This window comes from Anarhichas minor, unplaced genomic scaffold (genome assembly GCF_050575085.1).
Source record: "Anarhichas minor isolate MPS153535 unplaced genomic scaffold, ASM5057508v1 ptg000021l, whole genome shotgun sequence".
Taxonomy (NCBI): domain Eukaryota; kingdom Metazoa; phylum Chordata; class Actinopteri; order Perciformes; family Anarhichadidae; genus Anarhichas; species Anarhichas minor.
In genome coordinates, this window is record NW_027466467.1 from 4,157,863 (window position 1) to 4,180,398 (window position 22,536).

At 42.5% G+C, this 22,536-nt stretch overlaps 1 protein-coding gene across 5 annotated transcripts in view; it reads left to right on the forward strand.

Moving 5' to 3' along the window:
• LOC142954682 (plasma membrane calcium-transporting ATPase 1-like) overlaps nt 1-22,536 on the forward strand; it is a 79,328-nt gene that overhangs the window by 43,518 nt on the left and 13,274 nt on the right. For 4 of the 5 annotated variants that reach the window (XM_076095854.1, XM_076095852.1, XM_076095850.1 and 1 more), the window contains 13 exons: nt 1,826-1,861; nt 9,651-9,833; nt 11,644-11,858; nt 12,046-12,288; nt 12,420-12,661; nt 12,758-12,995; nt 14,025-14,204; nt 14,866-14,953; nt 15,161-15,267; nt 17,648-17,839; nt 20,926-21,139; nt 21,277-21,488; nt 22,375-22,482. In XM_076095854.1, coding sequence (XP_075951969.1) covers nt 1,826-1,861; nt 9,651-9,833; nt 11,644-11,858; nt 12,046-12,288; nt 12,420-12,661; nt 12,758-12,995; nt 14,025-14,204; nt 14,866-14,953; nt 15,161-15,267; nt 17,648-17,839; nt 20,926-21,139; nt 21,277-21,488; nt 22,375-22,482 — 2,258 coding nt within the window. The remainder of the gene's footprint in view (nt 1-1,825; nt 1,862-9,650; nt 9,834-11,643; nt 11,859-12,045; nt 12,289-12,419; nt 12,662-12,757; nt 12,996-14,024; nt 14,205-14,865; nt 14,954-15,160; nt 15,268-17,647; nt 17,840-20,925; nt 21,140-21,276; nt 21,489-22,374; nt 22,483-22,536) is intronic. The other variant, XM_076095853.1, reaches the window with a different exon arrangement.

Genomic DNA, 22,536 nt, shown 5'->3' on the forward strand with positions numbered 1-22,536 from the left:
TTCCTAATGAAGAGGACCACAAGACAAGCTTTTAGATTCCACTCCAATTAAACTGAAAATGAGCAGAAAAAGAGATCCTTTATATCAGCACTTCACACATGTGAGGGCCTTCATTGACATAATACATTCCCAAGCCCCTCTAATTCTAACCGTGATCCTAAAACCAAACCTCAACCCTTTAAGCTTTCCAAAATTGGCCTCATTTTCCAAAAAATGTCCTCACTTTTAGTATTTTCCCCGCCAAGTCTGAGACTTTAATTGGTCCTCACAAAGACAGAAGTGCAAGAACGCACACTGTTGTGCTGTTGTGCGTCTCTCGAGTCTCTGATAACAGCAGACAGACGGCACACTTTACTGTCACACATGGCTGCATCAACCCACTTAACACACAGGAATACACATTGAAACACCCACCCACACATTCATGTATTCATGTAAGTCGCAGGTGTGTGTGTGTGTGTGTGTGTGTGTGTGTGTGTGTGTGTGTGTGTGTGTGTGTGTGTGTGTGTGTGTGTGTGTGTGTGTGTGTGTGTGTGTGTGTGTGTGTGTGTGTGTGTGTGTGTGTGTGTGTGTGTGTGTGTGCAAACACGCAGACACAAACACACTTGCAGCAGTTTAGTCTTTGTCATCAATCACAAACCACGAGCTGAATAACAAAGAGCTGTGTTTGTGTGTGTGTGTGTGTGTCTGTGTGTGTTTGTGTGGGTGTGTGTGTGTGTATTGGCTTTGACCTTGCCAAACCTCCTTTCACTATAAAAGCAGATTGCTCCATATTAGGGCAACAGGAAGTTAATGCCCCTGCGGAGGAAAATCCCCCGACCTCCACCTGTCATTTTATCTGATCAATACATGACAGCTGACAGTGATAACGATCCCAGTTCAGATATATGCAGACAAGGAAGTAAACAGAATCCATCAAAGTCACTTCAACAAATAAACACAACCTGAACCGGTCCACACACTGTTGGAGAACACTTGCAGCTTTGTCGAAAGCTTTCCACAATAAGTGTGTAAGTCGGAGGACTAATTGTTGACCAATCGTTACATTGACAAAGGTCGACGGTAGAGAGACGACAGGAAGTTAAATGAGAGAGAGACTGCTGCCCCTGCCAGACCTGAACCAGCACCTTAAAGGAATAGTACTCACCTCCCAATACATCATTTTTCACGTGCTCCGCCCTCTTTAACACTATTTGAAAGATAACTTTTTGGGGCCATAGAGAGCCTTGGGAGGTGAGTACCATATACAATTAATATTATTTTTGAGTGAACTATTACTTTTACCTTTAGCCACCAGGGTGACACAAACACCACGAATGTTAACCCTTCAGACTGACCATCTGCTCAAACGTCCAACCAATGGCTGTAGAGAATGTACAGATTATTTTCAAAAAACTGAAAACGGCTAAATCGTTTTGTGCTGAGACGACCACAACAAACCTGATTTAGAAATATATGAACATGTTGAATTGGATTATTGATCAATTCAATTCAAGATAATAATGTGTAATTGTTTCATACGTTATTGTTTGACATTCCATCAAATTCCTGAATCAAACTTTTATGTATGTTGATCACTGATATATTGATGAACTGATTAGCTCTGCCGTCAAACATTGTTGGTTCTCCACAGCAGGAAGTGGCGTGTCTCTCTCCTCTGATTGGTCCATTCCTGCCCACAACACACACACACACACACACACACACACACACACCTATGGGTTTCTATCAGTTTGAACTTTGTGTTCTCCCTCAGTTTGATTTGATCTTATTTTTCTTTTGAGCCATCTTATCAGCATTCCGCCCTCTCTCTCTGTCCGAACAGGTAAAAAACAAGGACCCCCCGAAAATCGCAACAAAGGTAACCCCTCCATTCATCCATCTGTCCTTCTCTGTCTCTCCATCCTCCCTGTTACTCACCCTCTCCTCACCCTCCACTCAGCGGCAGGAGGGGAGTGTCCAGTCCATCTCTCTCTCTCTCTCTCTCTCTCTCTTCCTCTCTCTCTCTCTCTCTCTCTCTCTCTCTCTCTCTCTCTCTCTGCTGTATAAAGGGGGACGTTCTCTCGCCTTGCTTTACCTGTAAAAGGGTGCAACTCTCAACCTTCAAGTCTTTGACAGCCAATCACAGCGTTCATACTGTCATAAGGGTGATGATGGGATTCATATTTGTGCTTTACGTTCTCAGACCGTGTTGGGATGTTTTGAGCAAAAGACACTCGTTTTTAAAATCACATTCATTTTATTTTGTGGAGAAATTACCCGAGAATAATTTAATTTGAGAGAACTAAAATACATGTTTTGCTCAATAAGTGCATGAGTTTAATATTATTCACGTTGGCACACAAAAGTAACTATCTGTGTCCTTTAGTCAGTTGCTCTTAAACCAACTTGTTTTAATTGCCAGCTAATTAGCCAAATAATTAAAATCATTGATGTAGTTACAGTTACAAAATAAACTGCCTCTGAATCTGAGTCTAAAATATTATTATTCTGTGATATATTTAATTTAATAATAAGGTGAGTTAGAGGTGAACTGATTTGTCAGTTGATTAAAAAATGTATCATTACCAGTTAATTGTCAGTAGTCATTGTTTCAAGGCAAGCTAATATGCCAAAAATGTGCCAAAACTCAACTAGTCAGTTTCTCTAATATGAATATTTTGTCGTCCTTCTTGGTCTTCTATGATGCTAACTAAAAACAAGCAATGTTTGCATACATATTGTTAATATGTCATGTTGGGTTTTTGGAAATTTTATTTATATTTTCTGATTTTATAGACTGATTCATCGCTAAAGTAATCGCAAGTAAATTGATAGTGAAAATAATTCTTACTTGGCACCTTAGTGTGGCTGAAAGTATTCAGTAAGTCAGCTAGTTATATAAATATTACACTCAATTCCGTTATTTTTAACTACTTTAATGAAACTTAAGGCTTTCTCTTTGTCATGTTAGCCAACTAGCTTAATTCTGCTATATCTTATCTGGCTAGTTAGCTAGCTAGCTACAGAGATAACGAGGTTACAAGCTAATAAAATACACATTAACTTCCAGAACAGAATTTGATGAAGGTTGTTGAAAACTAGTATGTGCTTTGGTTGAGGGAGTAAATGTGTACAACGGAGTGAAAGAGGTTATCATTGTGTGCTTAGGTTGTTAATATATTTATTGAGTACAAAATCTAATTTTGTTTGCACAAATTAACTTATTCTTTGAGAATAATTTCTCCACAAAATATATTTGATGATGTTGTTGCATAAACCCAAATGTCCCATCGCGCTCTGAGAATTGAGACACAAATGTAGCTCCACCAGTGAGGGGCACCGTCACATGCCAGTCTGTCCTCTGAGGTGTCCTTCACGGGTGACGCTGTGTGGAAATCAAGCGCTCCCTCGGTGCTTCCCTCGATATTTAACAGTCGAGGGATTTCACTGCTGTGTGTTTGAGTCGATGACGTCATCGCTCCACCTCCAAACTCGACCAGCCATCCGTCCTCAATGTCCCGTGTGATCCAACATATGTCCAACTTCCTCTGCAAGCTGTCTCAACACACACACACACACACACACACACACACACAGAGCTCCCCTCCTCCTGACCTCCCATGGTTTGAGCATCTGCTGTGGACAGAATGCTTCTTGATGTACACAGAAACACACACACACTCCTTGCTCTTGGACGCTCATCACACTTTTGCACACAGGAATAATTCGCAGAGCTGCAGTCACAGATGACCTCCACTAAAAACACAGAGAACGAAATCCGCACAAACACCTTTAGTCAGAATGACGACTTTGTAGTTTTTTCAGTCGTGGAAGAAGTTTTCAGGTTGTTTACTTGAAGAGTAACTAAACCCTAAACTAAAAGGGCCTCTACCCTGGATATTTAAAAAATACGAAAAAAGCCTCTTGAGCATGAAAACAGTATCAACATGTGCAGAGTTTAACATTTCCGATTATCTGGCGATAGCAATGTGCTTGGGTAAGCTGTGAGAACAGTGTGGATGAAACATGAAGTTGTTAAATTTGACTCATTTAGCGGGTGGCTAGTTAGCTAGCTAGCTTGATAATTCAACCATGCTACAGTTACAGAACATAAAAAGCAGCACATGAACTGCTGAGCTCAGTCTATGTTCCTTTAATGTGTAGCCGCACTTTATTGTTTCCAACTTACCGTTCATGATAGCCATCTACCTTTCAATTAGCTTATGTTAATCGCTAGTGCTAATGCTAGCGCTTATCACTATTATAGTACGTTTTTTTTTTTTGCTGTAGAGTCATTATGTATATTTAAAACACAATATGTAGAATTGAAATACTTGGCGCTTAAATGTCAAGATTAAGACCTTAATCCATCAACATCACTACTAAATAACTAATTACTCATATACGTTGGAATTGCAGAATTTACTTAAAGAATGAAAAGTAAAAGTAAAGTAAAAGTATTGATCGTGCAGTAATGTTCCCTGACAGTATTTTACGATTATATATGATGTTTCTGGATTAATATTACTGCTGCATTAATATGTGTGTTGCATTTTGTTATGTTACGCTAATTTTAACTCCTTTACAAACCGTTTTGTAGTTTAATCTACAGCAATGCATCATATTCTATAAGATTATCAGATGGTTTCAGCTTTGTGATGAGGCATTTTCCAGCTGTTCAAAGGTTTTTTAATAGTTTATGTAATTTAAGAGTTAGGAGAATTTTCTAAATCCATAAATAATTGAATTCAAAATCACCACATCTGGAGATACTGTAAGAGGAAGGGGATTAAAAGGTAAAATATTACATAAGTATACATTTGCATAAAATCTAAATGCTCAATTAAAGTACAAGTACCTCAAACTTAGGTACAGTATTTGAGTTAATGTACTCAGTCACATTCCACTCTTGGTAACTTAGTGGAACATTTCTCACTGCTCTGTTTAGCTCATTAGCTCATTTTATCTCCTAGTTTTGGTTTCTGTATGTTTTTCGTTTCTCTCATTTACAATGTTTGCACCAGCAGCTGTTTTTTTACACAGCTTCGATGAGTTGTTAATATTTCTTTGTGTCTGCTGGCTGTAGAAGTAGACGGCTGTTTATACTTTATATTGTGTCAGAATTATGTTTCCGTCAGTTTACGGTGGAGTTTTTCTGCCCCCTAGTGGCCAAAAAACAATGACTGCAGCTTTAAATCAAACCCTCGCAGTTGGTTAATACCTTCAAACGCTTCTACTTCACTGTTTTTCCCATCACTGTTAAGCTACTATCACTTCCTGCAGATGTTTCACTATGAAAGCCTGCTTGGAAAAAGGGAGTATTAGGGATTATTTTCTTTGACTATTGATCCGCCCATCACACTTTCCTGAAGCCCAATTTGACATCTCAAAATCTAAATTCAACAAACTAAAACCCACAGATATTCTGTTTACTATCTCATGAGACTAAAGCAACAAAAGCCTCACAAACATAAGCTGGGACAAGCTTGATTTAAGCAATTAATCATTTATCAACATGGTTGGCAGTTCAATTTTCCGTAAATGGGCTGGTTGATAAATCAACTAATTGTTTGCGGGGAAATTATGCTGTTTGAGCTTCTGAAAAGCTTTTAAAGGGAGACATCTGTGCAGAAAATAACACAACAGCGATAGAAATAACAGCGGAGTGGAAGCAACTGGACTGAATGAAAACAATATCGGTGTTAAGAATAATGAGAGCAGCAGAGTGGTGAAATTACTCCTGTTGTGCTGAAGTGTTTGTGTGAACAACAGATTAAAGGAGAGCAAATCAGAAAACAGGGAAGCTTCTTAAAATCAATTCAAGTACAGCAGAGTCATGTCATTTCACCACTCTGCTGCTCTCACTTTCTCTTTTTAACGCCAATACTGTTTTCATTCCCTCGGTCACTTCTTTGTTGCCTTGTTTTTTTTGTTTTTTTTTCGATTACTGTTAAATTAGCATTAATGAAACTTCCTGCAGATGTTTCACATTAAAAGCCTTCCAGGAAAGGTGGTATTTGTCCTTTGAGCTGCTGGAAGGCTTTTAATTTGAAACATCTGTGCAGGAGGTGTTTAGAGAAATCAAAAACAGGCCTCATTGTTTTTGAGTTAGTGAAGGATTTAAAATGTTTTCCCCCATCACACATTTCCCCACATCCATTATGTTCTGATGAATGTGATTGTCAACTGATCCAAACAGTGCCGTGATGTTTTTTTTGGCTGTCAGTGTGTGTGTGGGAGTTGCACCCTTGCAGTATTAGTGGGCTGTGGGCTGTCGTCTGTTCTGTTTGTGTATCCTCAGTTCCTTTTCTTTTCGCCTTTTTGACTCCTCTCAGCTCTCTCACTGTTGCCTCCTTGCAGGGTGTTGCTCAGGACTTCATGTTGTCTCGTAATCACTGTTTGACTCTCTCCCTCTTCTCTGTTATTTCTCTGTCTTGCTGAAGTCTCCTGCAGCCTCCACAGCTCTGCAGCCTCCTCTACCTCCACCTGTCTATCTCTGTCGTGGTTCTGCATCGCTGTCGTTTTTTCCTTTTTTTCTGGGGTGATCCTTTGAGTTCGTCTTCTGTTTGTTGACTTGCTTTCTTCTTTTTGACTGTCGAGACACTCCCTCCCCTCTGCCCGCCGTGCGCTCTCTCCCATGGTTCAGTGCTGCGCCTGTTTACAGTTCTGTGGTTGGTCAGTGGGTCTCAGTCCTGTTCATGTGAAGCTGTGTCAGTTAGTTCTATGTTGTGGCTTGTTTTCAGAGTGGACCATGTGCATAAAGCTCCACAGCTTCCTGGTTTGACACCGACTCATCCACACATTCAGGCTAAATGTCTCGTTGAGGTCATGCTGTCACGAAATGACTTCTGATGAAACTCGGTGAGGCAGTTTTGGGGATAAAGGTGTCCAAAGAAACAACACATAACTTCATGTTAAAGATGCACTCCCTGCTTTTGCTCCCGTTCCACAAACTCCCTGTGGATGTTTTCAACAAAACATGAACAGTGAGCTGTGAGGAGATGTTGGTCACCGTAGCAGATTCCTTCTGTCAGCGACGTTGAGCCCCATGCAAGAACATTTTCGTCGTCTTATCCTCTTTTTTTTCCATCAGGTTCCCTCGTTGTAAATCCTTCGTCTTCACTTGATGGATACCACCTGTTCATTACGAGGTGTACTTCCGTGAGATTTGGTCATTAGCCTAATCGGTACCCCCAAAGTGCTTTATGAGGCAATCTGCTCTGCTGCGTTTGTAGAGAAGTTTTGTTTACAAAAGATGTCCCCCAAGAGTGAAAAGAATAACTTTCACGCTTCAAGTCATAAATTAGCAGACAAAAACACAAATTTAGCACATAAATCGCTAGAATGATCGTCACACCACATAACTAGGAGTCAGTTCATAATGCATTAGCTTTGATGATGAAATACCCTCAGTGGCCACTTTATTAGGTACAATTTAATGCATGCCATTACAATAATACTGCGCTGTCATAAAGTTGACTTTTATGATGCCTGTAATGTTCAGGGTGTTTTCTGTCACACAATATGATGTAGTCCAGTGCAACACCACTTTAACTCTGACTTTATTATTGTATTATTGTACTCGAACCAGAACAGTTGTATTGGATTGTACAGGCAAGGCAAATCTATTTGTGTAGCACCGTTAAACAACGAGGCAATTCAAAAGAGCTTTACATGAGAAATAAAGGCACTGAGACACAAGCCAATATAATAAGACGAGATCAAAAGACACACACAAAAAGGATTTTAAAGGATTAAAACCAAGTTACGTAATTGGCCACTGAGCGTAGGTTCCCATGTCTACATTAGCACTTTAGCCACAACCCCTTAACGCATCATTAGAAGAATAAAAACATACTCAATAACACATCTACATGTAAAAAATATCACCCTAACACCATTAAAACCTCACAGCGCTCCCACCTTCACGCTATAAACAAAACACAGTAAGCCTCTTACACATCCATCTCTCCGTCTATCTGTACATGAATTAAACAACAGGCTAAATCCATGAAAGTTTAAAAAGTTCTCTCTTCTTTTCTGTTTGTTTGTTCTTGCATGAGGTCCAATCCGTCAGTTTGTTTTAATACTTTTCAACTTCAACCTACTGCTGAAAACTCACTGAAGAAACGGCACAAAATAAAAGACACTATTATTAGACAATAGACATTATTAACACTCCCAAACAGTCCAGATTATTAATATCATGATTATTATTCATTACTTATTTTGCTTTTGGCTGCTTCCAGTGAAGGTTTCCAAACAGGTTCTCCAACAGACATTTGCCTCATCACTTTTGATTTGTATTTAAATTCCCTGATTAGATTTTTATACATCACGGCCAGAGTTTCTTCTCGTTCTCTAGAAACGTCTTCTTGGTCATCCAGGAATCTAAACCTGCTTTATGTCCATGATCTGTTGGTTCCAGAAGTGATGTTGACGTTACCAGCAGTGACTCAACAGGGTTCACTAAGGGACACTGTAGAGTTAGCTGATGGATCAGAACATTTCCACTATTTAAAGTCGAGAAATCCTCCCAGTTTCAGTCAGTGTTGTCAGCTCAGCTGTTCACGAGGGCAAACGGCACATCAAAACCCGGCGTGTCAGATCAGTGTAGGTCTGCTCTGTGTACATTCAGCACCAGCTCACATTTCTTTGGTATGGAAATATGACAAACAGCCGTGGATGGAGGGAGTGCAGCTGAATTCAGTGTAAGCTCTCTTCAGCGGAGATCAAACAGATCCACGTTACACTACTACAGTCCAAACAGGATCCCAGCTGATGAAGTGAAACGCAAATACGCAGTTTGTTTATGCAAATGGGGAGCAAAGCCGCCGAGCAGGACGTGAAACCAGACTTCATAACAGCCTCGTTCCAAACTCTGATGTGAAACAAACACAGTGTATGTGTGTGTGTGTGTGTGTGTGTGTGTGTGTGTGATTGACAGCCCCCGGTTAAATCCTCTCTGTTGTATCTGCTGTTCTCTGTTCTGTCTGCTGCTCTTCATTACGAACTGCTGCTCCCAACTCGTCTCTCTGAAAGCTACCTGGACCTTTTTTTCATGACTGTTCTGTGATCATACATTGATGAGACGCGACTCTTTGCATTCAGCCAAAGGGTCACCATGTTCCTAAAGATGTTAAAGTTCATAAAGAGTCAGAGGTCTTTTTCTGATCTCTGAGAAAAACTCGTCCGGTCGTTTTCAGCTTTCCCCTCCGACTGAATCTGTAACGTTTTCTCTGCCTCTCTGCCCTTCATCCCCAAACCACTCCTGCTCCCTCCTTCTTTTTGTTTTGGAATTTATTATTATTTATTGATTTGATTCATTCACCTTTTGTCAACCCGTCCTTCCTTCCTTCCTTCCCTCGTCCTCTGCTCCCGATCATATTGAAAACTTTCCTCTCTTCCATCGTCATTCTTTAAAATACACCCGTCTGCCTCTTTCAAAATATTTCATCACTCTCTCCCTCCTCACCCTCATCATCTTCACCTCTTCTTCATCGCAAACCTTTTCCTGACCTCTCCTAAACCTCCTCCTCCGCATCTCTTTTTACTCTCCAAACCCCCCGGTCCCACCTTCCTCCTCCTCCTGTTCCTCTTCCTTTTACCCCCCCCCCCCCCCCCCCCCTCGACCCACCACCTTATCAACCCCTCCCTCCCCCTCCCAGCCAAAACCCAGGACGGCATCGCCCTGGAGATCCAGCCGCTGAAGAGCGAGGAGGCCGCCGAGTCGGAGGAGAAGGAGGACAAAGAGGAGGTCAAACCAGTGAAGAAGGTCAACGTGACGAAGAAGGAGAAGTCGGTGCTGCAGGGCAAACTGACCAAACTGACTGTAAATATCGGGAAGGCTGGTGAGGACCGCACACACACACACACACACACACACACACACACACACATACACACACACACACACACACACACACACACATACATCATATCAGTTTAGCTTAGCACAAAGTCTGGAAGCAGGGAAATTGATGCCTGGCTCCATCAAAAGAGGAAATCCACCTTCCAACAACTTCAAAGTGAAGTCAGGTCAATTTATTTATAGAGCACATTTAAAAACAGTATTGATTTCATCAAAATGCTTTCAGATTTAGATTACTTTATTGTCCATTAGATATGCACTAAACGGAAATGTGTATTTGGCACTGGCATTTAAGACAACACACACACACACACACAGACAACAATTATGCATCTAAAACTCTTAAAGTGGCAGTAACAAAAAGGGATGAGGGGATTGTTCTTCCACTAGCATTTCCATTTAACCGTGCATGATACTTTGCAGTATTTAACAATAAATAAATAAATGCACATTCACGTAAGTGATGGTGTTGGTTGCAGACTAAAAATCAGCCTTAATACTTGGGAGGGGGAAAGGGTTAATGTGAGGCGAGGGGCAACGAAAATAAATAGGTTTAATGGAAAATATTCAAGCAACAATGTAATCAAATTATAATTAAGGGGACTCAAACCCAGGATCTAAACCCAGCTGACTACAGGATTGATTGCTGATAGCATGTTAGCTAACGAGATACAACATGTAAATCAAACAGCTTTTTTGTTCTTTTGGTGGAGCTAGCAGATTCCCCCCTAGGCTAAGCTATAGGCTAACACCTCTTAGGGCTATCTTTGACTAGACGCACAAAGATGAACCTGACGCCCGCCTTCATATCGGACTCTGGGGAAGACCAAGATATGTGGGACGGATCCTTTAATAGCACGCAAAGTGATCAGGCAGTGAAGAGGGTCAGAATGCACTCAGTTTTATTGGGAACATGATTCATCCCGGAGTTGAAGGTATTTTCGGTGCTATTTCAATTGACCTTAATACACGGAGGGGCTTTCAGGACCGTAACACTTTGGGCCGTAACACTTTGACAGAAGGTGACTGACGGGAGAGGTGAAGCAGAAAGACACGAGCACTGGATTCCTCTGTTCCACCTGGTCTCCTCTGATTCTGATGCTACACTCGGGGGGGTTGTCTGACTCAGAGGCAAATATTTATGAGACAAAAAACTTTTTTTGTCTCATAAAAAGGAACAGTGTGTGGCACTTAGGGGGATCTATCGGAAGAAATGGAATATGATATTAATAAGTATGTTTTCTTTAGTGAATAATCACCTGAAACCTTTTTGCCTTTGGTTTAATCAGATACACCGTCTGTGATTTCAGTGCGTTTTACAAGCCTTACATATGCAAATGTTTCAAAGTGCATTCAGCAGTCAGTCGAGTTAAACATTAACGGATAAATGCATTCACCAACATGAAAACTTTACTTATATATATTTACTATGACTATGACTATGACTATTTGATAATTAATAGTAAAGACAGAAAGAAAACATAGAAAGGCATGGAATTCAAAATTGAACCAACCAACAAAATTTATTTTGATAGCCTCAACCAAACCATATGTTTACTTACAGTACTTACTTTCTTTTCTTGGAGTTATTGGACATCTGATTGTCCCTGAAAGCACCACCGTAAGTGTTGCCACAACAAAAACACAGGCTGGTTGCTGTAATAGGATACTACCTCCAGTATATAATTCATATTCCACGCCGTGGAACCCAGTGGCCTCCAAATCCATAAAACGGACTTGACACCAACAGGACGTGTGCTTGTGTTTTAAACTCGGCTCCTTCTAACCAGGTCTGATCATGTCGGCTGCGACCGTCATCATCCTCATCCTCTACTTTGTGATCGACACCTTCGCGATCCAGGGTCGTTCCTGGGTGACCGAGTGCACCTCCATCTACATCCAGTACTTCGTCAAGTTCTTCATCATCGGCGTGACAGTGCTGGTGGTGGCCGTTCCTGAGGGGCTGCCGCTCGCCGTCACCATCTCTCTGGCCTACTCCGTCAAGGTGAGCAGGATGGGGAACAAAGGGGATTGTGGGAAATATAAGATCCATGGATTTTTTGAATCATTTTTAGGTTTTGATAACTATATTTATCACTTACACTTCAACTTTAAGGCCTTTAAGTCATGTACTTCCCTAAACTACGTCTTAAAGCAAACCTTAAGCTCTGCCCTGCTTCTCCATATTTCAGAAAATGATGAAGGACAACAACCTGGTGCGTCACCTGGACGCCTGTGAGACCATGGGCAACGCCACGGCCATCTGCTCGGACAAGACGGGCACGCTGACCATGAACCGCATGACGGTGGTGCAGGCGTACGTCGGCGACACGCACTACAGAACCGTGCCCGAACCCGACGCCATCAAACCTGAGACTCTGGAAATTATGATCAACAGCATCTCCATCAACTCGGCGTACACCACCAAGATCCTGGTGAGAACCACCGACAACCTAAACCAAATCTCTTGTTCACACTTTCAAAGTCAAAAGCTGGTCCTCTCAATCAGATGCCTCTGTGCCTCTTAACCTCTCTTTTCTCATCCAAACCCTTTGCTCCTCCTCAGCCTCCGGAGAAAGAGGGCGGCCTGCCTCGCCACGTGGGCAACAAGACCGAGTGCGCTCTGCTGGGTTTGGTGCTGGCGCTGAAGAGGGACTACCAGCCAATCAGAGATGAGATCCCCGAAGAGAAACTCTACAAGGTTTACACCTTCAACTCCTCCCGCAAGTCCATGAGCACGGTGCTGAAGAACGCTGACGGAGGTTATCGCATGTACAGCAAAGGAGCGTCAGAGATTGTCCTCAGAAAGTAAGAAAAGAGATCAAGTCAACTGAAAAGTGTTCATCTGCCAGAGGGAACGGGTGGATGGCGTAATGGGTGACACTTCTCATTTTCTCTTTCCAGATGCTGCCGTGTCTTGGACGCCCAGGGTCATCCTCGCGTCTTCAAGTCGAAGGACCGTGACGAGATGGTGCGAAAGGTGATTGAGCCCATGGCGTGTGAAGGTCTGAGGACCATCTGCGTGGCCTACAGGGACTTCCCCGCCGAGGCCGGGGAGCCCAACTGGGAAAACGAGAACGAGATCCTGAACGACCTCACCTGCATCGTCGTGGTCGGCATCGAGGACCCCGTCAGACCCGAGGTACAGAGGAAATTGAATCTTTAATTGTTATTATAGGAGCGTCATTACACCTCATACTTCCTCAATGGTTGAAACTTCAACCGACTGATCCGACAGGCTGCTCATAATTACATTAAAGGAAAAATGTTGGGTTGAAAACATTCAACAGTTGAGATAAAGGAACAATATGAACAGTGGAGTGTCAGGTGTTCAGATGCTCTGAAGTGTTAAATGAAGCCCGTCATGAAGCTCACGCAGCAGGGCGTTGCTGCCTGCTGCTTTAATGTCGGAGCACAAAGAACATAGACCGCATGGAAATAACTGGAGAGCAGCAGGCATCGGGTACATCGCTACACGACCTGTGATGTGATGGACGAAAGCCTTCACAAGGTTTCAGCTTTTAGGCACAACATTCCTAAACCCCTCCCTTGTTTCTGTTGCCATACGCCTGGCAGCTTTCCATTCTAGTGCAGCACACATGTAGTTTACAATTCTCTCCGATTTACCGTCATAAATCACCACTTTTGAAACAGTGGCAGGTTTATAGATGGTATGTACATGATATTGTGCTAAAGCTAACAGGTCCCAGGTAAAACGTCCCAATGGTCAAGGCTCCCCTCTGAGTGAATCAAAGATGGGATGTGTGTTTGTATTCGTCAGCAGACGCAGTACTCCTGTCGGCCTCCTTCAAATGCCGGTTTGAGCCTCCTGCTGAGCAGAGGAAGTAGCCAGCAGCTCTGTGATTGCTCACAGATGTCTGTCTGTATCTCTTTTTTATTCACTCTATTATCTGAGATGAATGAGGTCTCCGTTTGGATAAAGAGCAGCGACAGTGGAGAACCTGCTGCTGTTGTTGGCTGAGTCTAGTCCAATATGTTGAGGTCTGAAAATGTGATTCTGGATCTGTTTGACTAAAAAAACTCAAGATGAGTGAGCGTGTTTTAAATCTCCTTTAAACCGATTTATAGATGAGGAAGAGAAGCTGGCGAGTTTCTCTGTACGTCTGTGCTCATCTTTCAGGTTTTCATGACACGTCTTTCTCTCTTCCAGGTACCCGAGGCTATTTCTAAGTGCCAGCGCGCAGGCATCACTGTGCGTATGGTTACCGGGGACAACATCAACACCGCCCGCGCCATCGCCACCAAGTGTGGCATCTTGCTGCCCGGAGAGGACTTCCTGTGTCTGGAGGGCAAAGAGTTCAACCAGCAGATCAGAAACGACCAGGGAGAGGTGAGTTTAACGCAGACAAAGAAAGGATTTGTCATTGATACAGAAAAATTGATGTGACTAATGATAGAACATCTTGTGACAAACTACATCCTTGTTCTGCTTCACTTTGGTTATTTGTACGCCAACATGGAGGTTTTCAGGAGACTTATGTTGTTGATGTTATTTACAGTCCGACTCACTGTAGAACCGATCAATAAATGATCGTTGTGTTTTATTAATGAGGTAACAGACAAACACTCCGTGTCATATTTTGGCAAATTCCCACAAGAAAGCATAAACTACTTAAAATGAAAAAGGTCTGTTAACAATTGTTAGTAAATATTTTCTTTAAAATAACTCTTAAACAAACAATCTTAATACAGATCCTTTTAGATGAGTTTTGTTTAAAGAGTTGTCACTAAGATATAAGATATATTAATAAGATATACTAATATGGGCTTTTTGATTTCTGCCATTTCTTGTTCCTCCCCAAAACACACACCGACGTATCTGCAATGAGCTCATAATATTTATCTGCTGCAGCAGACTTCAGTTTGTTTCTTACTCTCTGTCTCATGTCAGTCTGGTATGTGATGGTGGTTATGGTTTCTTTACTGTGTGTGACGTCACAGTCTTTGGTACATGAAGCTGCTGTTCTACTTTCCTCGTGTTACATTTCTAGGTGGAACAAGAGCGTCTGGACAAAGTTTGGCCCAAACTACGTGTTCTGGCTCGTTCCTCTCCGACAGACAAACACACTCTGGTCAAAGGTGGGTTCAGTATTATGTGATGTTTATTGTTTAGCATGTTTTACTGCTTATTACATTTTTGTCCTTGTGTGGAGGTGAGATCTCATATTGGTTGAACTCTAGTTGAGCTACGGTAAATAGTTCGAGGAATGTTTGTTTTTAAATGAACGAGTTAAAATGTTCTTCCACTCATTTAAATGGAGAATTGTTGTTGTTGTTGTTGATCAGGTATCATCGACAGCACGGTGCTTGAAACCCGGCAGGTGGTGGCCGTGACGGGAGACGGGACCAACGACGGCCCCGCTCTCAAGAAAGCCGATGTTGGCTTCGCCATGGTAGGCTTCACCTTTTCCTCTCCACAGCTCTTCACTGTTCCACTCATCCGCTGCTCCAGTTTGCTCCGCATCATGACCGAAAAGAAAAAAGCCTTTGAGTTAATTACATTTCTAATGCAGCCATGAAAAATGCTATTATCTCTAAACGTCATCCTCAATAACTCTGGAGTTTTAATGCCGTGGATTCATTAAGATAGCTGTGAAATGGAAAAATAAATCAATAAATGTCGAGCTTGGATGCTCGTGAGCACAGAGGGGTCCCTGTGCTGCTTCTCCAGAGACCAGCTCACAGAGTCCCTCTCTAAGAGGCAGCACCAGTCTGTGACTGGTGCTGCCTCTTAGAGTCTGTCAGACATGTCACGATTATCAAGGCCAAAACAATTGTATATTCACAATATTATCCCGGAATCACTTTACCTCACATTTATGTTAAGAAACAAGATATGACACATCTTTGTTTTTGTGATAATTCTTAAATAATAATAATAATAATAAGGTAATCACAAATCATCAGCTTCCCCTGCTTGAATAATTAAATAAAGTAGCAGCATTGTGAGTCTCAGATAGAAACCTGAAGCAGCTCCGCTATCAGTGTTTATCATCAATGAATATTTCAGCTGCTGCTGATCCACACATACTCACAGTGCTTGGTTTCTCACGGCCGAGCACAAAGAGCTGCACTGAACCAAATGATCAGCTGATATTGTGGCCGATGAATTAAAGGCCCAGTAAATTGCCTGTGGAAGAGCTCGGCAACGTCAGCTGCCTCCTCTGTGTGTGGTTGTGACCTTTTTGTTTACTGACGAAAGTCATCCGCACACCAGAGTGCTGCTGAGCAGTCAAACAGCCCTCTGACAAAACCTACTGCTCCTAAACGCACCACAGAGGCAGTGTGGGGATTTAATCCACTGACCTTTCAGTCCTAATGTGTCCCATTTGGAATATTTTCAGTTCACACCCCAGTGTCCCAGTTCAATTATCACCTGTTCGGCTGGAAAACGGAGAGCGACACACTTCCGTCTGTCTGGGAGAGTCTGACTCTGCAGAGAGACACAGCGACCATCACAGCTTCTTAGCGGTCGCTGTCGCTGACACGTTAACAATACTGTGACTTAAAGCTCTGTAATATTTAGCTGCACTATACTTAAAACCAGAGGCCGCTGGTCAGGTGGGTAAAAACAAGCCTCCAGCATATAGTTGGTACTTCAAGTGAGCCGCCACTGTTTGTAAAACCAAAGAATTTGTGTTTCTACTTTCCTACCTTAAAGATCATCTCCCAGCGCGTTAGGTTCATCTTACAGAAAGCGGTTTGTGATTGGTGGAACAGATGATACTCCAATCAAATAACACAAATGTATTTTAATTAATTTTTAGCTTTGGAGCAGCAGGAACTGTTTGATGTTTGACCTCCAAGTGATTCAGTGACGCTCGTTAGATATCAAAGATGCTGAATCTCATGCACTGATTCCTCCATTTAGATTCATCACACGTACCGTGTCTTCAGTTAGACGACCAGTCCGGCTTTGTTATTGGATTTTTCTTACTCTGAACAAATCTCATTAAAACGCATCACGTTAGTTCGTCTCCCAGCGCCTTCCTCTCTCGGTGACTCTCAGCCCCAAACTCATTGGTTCCAACTGAAGATGTAAATCTTTGAAAACAGCTCACAAAATAGAGTTTCATTTTTAAAGAAGGCTCAGAAATTTTATTTTTTGACAAGCGTTACTCAAACGGTGGGAGATGAGACTATTTTCAGAGGCGGATTAAATCACACTTTTTTCTGGGGATCCACATTAAAAAAAAAAAATAAGATCCACTGCGCCCTAATTCCCAATAGACCTCATCTATAGAGTGAATTAATGCGTAAATCATTTTTTATGCCATTTCGGCCTCAACCTACTGTAAATGATCTTGAATCGGTAAACCAGCCGTTTCAAAGAGATACATGTTTTATAAATCATGACTTTTTATTTTTATTTTATGCATGTGTTAAACAGATACACATGTTAAACTCATCCTTGTTTCCCTCTCATCAGTGAAACAAACAGAATGTTCACTAGCCTTTCATATTAGATTCAAGTAGGCGACAATTATCAGAACAATACGAACATTAAGGCTCCCTCGAGATTTAAAGGCTCTAAGATTAAAGACTGGCTAAAAGACTATGGAAGAAATTCTGCACATTTATTTGGCGACCCTAATAAAATCTCCTGTGACCCCCCTGAGGGTCCCGACCCAGTGGGTTTGAGTCAAAATACACTTTAGTGTGTGTGTGTTCAGGGGAATGAAGGAACATCACGAGTGCAACTGTGAAGCTGCTGTCTGATTATTCAGAGTTTCAGTCTTAAACAATGAACCTCTCCATCTTTCTTCTCGTCAGGGAATCGCCGGCACAGACGTGGCCAAAGAGGCGTCCGACATCATCCTGACCGACGACAACTTCACCAGCATCGTCAAGGCCGTCATGTGGGGGAGGAACGTCTACGACAGCATCTCAAAGTTCCTGCAGTTCCAGCTGACCGTCAACGTGGTGGCCGTGATCGTGGCGTTCACCGGCGCCTGCATCACACAGGTAGGCTGAAGGCCGACGTGGGATTACTGCTCATGGTGTCGGCGCTTTAAACACCAGGATGAATATGATGGACCGGTTAACATCTGCTGTTAACGCTGAAATCAACCAGCTTGTTTAAAACAATCAACTCCTTCATATCGTCGTTATAACCGAACATTCAGTGTCTTTATGGTTTTTATATGGAAGTCCAAGGACGCCAGTATCATCCTGAAATCATTCAGTCAAAATTCATTCATTTAAATTCCGTTGTACTTTTTTGTGCACATAATTTATGATAAAAGACATTTTCAAAATCCCATTGTTAACTTAATATTTGTGTAATTATCTTTCATTTTCACATAACTCTTCAGAAACAAACATGCCTAAATTTGGACACGGTGTCCTGTGATTGGTGCGATCCAGTGAACACCAGGTCACATGGAAATACCATAAATACCATAAAAAGGATATTTCCACTTAATTTTTCATTATAACTGAACTCAAATCAAAACAGAATTCAAATTTCAAATGTAAAAGTCGGGTTTAGTTTCATTTTCAAGTTCAAGTTTCCCATTTTGAAAGCGTCCTTGTCACATTCAATTACATCATCATAATGTCCGTGTTTGGAAGGAATTATGCATTTTTAGATTTAAATAATTTAAATAATTGTATTGTTGTGTTGTCATACTTCATGTGCACATAAATAGACAAATAAGTTTATTTCATTTGAATATTGGCAGCTCTGGTCTTCTTTGTATCAGCGGTCTGACTCTCGTTGGTCGGTCCACTACTCCAGGTCTATCTGATGGATCCTCATGGTATTTGTTTCAGACGTTAACGTTCCACTTATGTCTGAATTGTAAGAAGTTTGGTGATTTCATGACTTTCCAACATCAGGTCACTTTGTTTATGACTAAATACCGGCTCCACTCATGACCCTCCCATCGACCTCAGCTGTACTTTGTGTTTACTGCTAATTAGCAAATGTTAGCATGCTAACTTACTAAGTTAAGACATAAGTGAACGAGGTAAACACTAAACCTGGTAAACGTTAGCAATAGCTCAAAGCAAGAGAACAGGAAGTCTATGCTATTCTCTACATTATATGACCCCACTGCCTCTTAACGTTTTACTCTGATGAGAACAGAAAGCTCAGGCTGACTCCCTACAGTTGAGATAAAAAGTCAAATTGTCCTCCACGGATTTTAAGCTTTAATATCAGCAGGTTTAAATGTGCCACGTCCCTGTCGTCAGTCAGCTGATTCAACATTCAGGAGGCACACGTTTGAAAGAGAACCTGAGCTGTGACACTCAGCCGTTAGAGATTCAGTATTTCTACCTTCTCTGTGGATTTTAAACATGAGCTCAAGCTTGTGTATTAATGGCTGTGTTGAATTTTGAGGCTTCTTTAAATTTCTTATTGATCAAAGCTCCACAGAAACAAGTAAAACAGTGAGTCATTTTCTGATGCGACCGTCTGAGCGCTGTGCGGAGGCGAAGAAGCCGTGTCACTTTTTTTTGTTTTGTTTCATAACGTGCCTCTAATCAGGAAACTAAACTCCTGACACAATAAAAAATAAAAGTAACTTGCGGCTGTGCATTAATTGAAAGGCTCACAGCTGGCAGGACAGATAACTAACTCGGCGACGGAGCACGGAGCACAAAGTAGGCTAAGATACAGCCTGGATCCATGGCAACACGTCACCGTCATAATCCTGTAATGTAACCGGGGCTCAGCAGGTCTGTGGTCTCTGCGCTGTGTTTGTACTCACTGATCATCCAGCGCTGGCTCTCTGTTCGGCCACCGACATGTTGGCACAGATCATTAAAAGATGGTAAACCGATGTGTGTCTTTTAATGTGTGAACAGAGGAACGTCTCGGGAGCGTAGGTTTGGTGTCACAAGTGGAGGGGGTCCAGTGAAATGTGTGTAAATGCTTTTATATGCATTGAAGTCAGTCTGGCAGACAACACACTATCAAATAATTGCTTATTATTATGGTACATAACATGTTGTGAACTACAGGAGATCTATTTTTACTCTTTTTATTAAAAAATGTTCTTTGTCGGAGCGGCAAAGTCTGATTACTTGCCTCGAGTGATGTCACTTGAGTCGGCGTCGATTGGTGCTGAAGCCGACACGTTTTAAAATAGAAAAAAAAATATATATGGAGGTGAGAAGTGAGAAAGGAGTGAGCTTACCATTACCAGTAGCTGCTGTTAGCATAACACATCCTGGTGCATCGTGGGTAATGTAGGTGCCAGGGTTTGACAAGGAAGAAGACAGAGACTTTCCTTTTATCTTCAACTGATTCAGCATCTTTTCAGGAGAACATTTCCTGTAAATGGAAATCTGAATTTAACATTTTTACCTGAAAAGCATGCAGAGAAGGCATTTTTAGTTTTCAGCGTTTGCAGATCTCGTGGCTGCTTACGGACTCAACAACGTCCACCGGTACATGTCCCAGTGGACGTTATGCTCTTTGATGGGCGGAGCAGCAAACAATAGGTAGTGACATTGAATTGCTCTCTGTGTCCGCCTGGCTGGAGTCCAGAGGCGGACTCCGCCAGGCGCTGCAGTCTGCAGACACGTCGTCCTGAGGTGACTTTCTCAAAGTGTGTTCACACTGAACGTGAAATGCGTATAAATGCAACCCGCTGTTGAAGGACTCGAGGTGAACCGAAGCGTTTGTGCAAGTTGAAAATGATTTGAGAGCCAGTGTGAAGCATTTAAGGGTATTTATTGGCAGATATGGAATAAGATATTAATAAGTATGTTTTCTTTTGCGTATCATCACCTGAAAAAAGGAATTGTTGTGTTTTTGTTCCCGTAAAATGAGCCGTTGTATACGGAGCAGGCCCTCTTTACGGAGTCCACTATGTTGCACCGCCGTGTTTCTACTGAAGCCCAGAATGGACAAACCAAACACTGGCCCTAGACGCTGAGCACAGGGCAGATGTGTCGGTTGGTTGCATTCTACTGTGCAACTGTGCACATATGCCAAAGCTTAAGGGATGGACTCTCATATTTTTTATCGTTTGCTCACTCAGATTTCCATTCCTTCCTGTACATTAAACTCCTGACCTCTCCTCCTCCTCCTCCTCCAGGACTCCCCTCTGAAGGCCGTCCAGATGCTCTGGGTCAACCTCATCATGGACACTCTGGCGTCTCTCGCTCTGGCCACCGAGCCGCCCACCGAGTCTCTGCTGCTCCGTAGACCGTACGGCCGTAACAAGCCTCTCATCTCCAGGACCATGATGAAGAACATCCTGGGTCACGCCGTGTACCAGCTCGTCATCATCTTCACCCTGCTCTTCGCTGGTGAGTCAAACACACTTCAGACTGGAGAAACCAGACGGGTTCACCTCAGTGGAGGAATCACTTTGCTCTGCATGTGAATCCATTTCAAAAGGAGATTCACGGATGTAGAGATTTTTACTTTTTTGTTTGTTTCTCAGGCGAGTCGATCTTCGACATCGATAACGGACGCAACACTCCCCTGCACTCGCCGCCGTCGGAGCACTACACCATCGTGTTCAACGTGTTCGTCATGATGCAGCTCTTCAACGAGATCAACGCCAGGAAGATCCACGGAGAGAGGAACGTGTTCGAGGGCATCTACAGGAACCCCATCTTCTGCAGCGTCGTGGTGGGGACCTTCGCCCTGCAGGTAACTCCATCGTCACCACCAACCTTTTTCTCTCAGACTCTTCTTTTAAAGATGCATAGATTAACATGAAAACGTAAACATTTTAAAATTAGATTATTCATATAAAATGGAGGAACGTCACTCGGAGAGCGCTGGCCTCCGCGAAGGACGTTTCCATATGTGAAAAATATGCGTGTATCCGCTCCGTGACTCGGATCCGCTGCAAATGTTAAAGGGTTCTTCCTCGGCCCATGCTACACCCTTCCACCAAGTTTCATGAAAACTTACCGATGCAATCTGTTAACTAAATTGATCAGACGAGATGTGTCATGATCTGTTTTTAGTCGTGAAAACCAAGTAAATAAGTTCATGCAAAGTTACCCGGCTGAAGTTAGTTCGACAGTCGGCGTGGATATTTCTTGTCTTTGTGTTTGTGTTTTCACAAACTTCTCCACGAGCCCTATGGTTCCTCCTTACAAACCGTTAACAAATATATAGTTTCATGTCCTAAAACAGCTGCTCACTGTAGTCACTCAAACAGGAGGATTAATCCACATGTTGTGCTCTAGTGAGTATTTGCTGGACGGTGTGTGTGATTGAGTCAAAAGTAAACAGTGTGTGTGTGTGTGCGTGTGCGTGTGCGTGTGCATGGTGATGAATGAACATGTCACCCAGTGCAACAGTGAGACTCATTGATGAGTTTTTAATAGTTTCTGGACAACAATAGCGCTCTGTGGCACAGAGTAAGAAGGCGTTGGATCCACATGCTTGTTAGTGGATCAGTAAATTGTTTGTTTTGGTTTACGCGTAAGGATTTTTTTACAACTAAACAAATCTAGAAGTCTGATCCTTTCAGACTGCGGCACCACTCGGCTAACACGTCCCGTGTGGTTCTGTTCCTCCTCAGATCGCCATCGTTCAGTTCGGAGGGAAGCCGTTGTCCTGCACGGCTCTGACCATCGACCAGTGGCTGTGGTGCATCTTCATCGGCGTGGGAGAGCTGCTGTGGGGACAGGTGAGACCGGAACCAGAACCAGAACCACAGGAGTTCTGCTCCGAACACACGGCG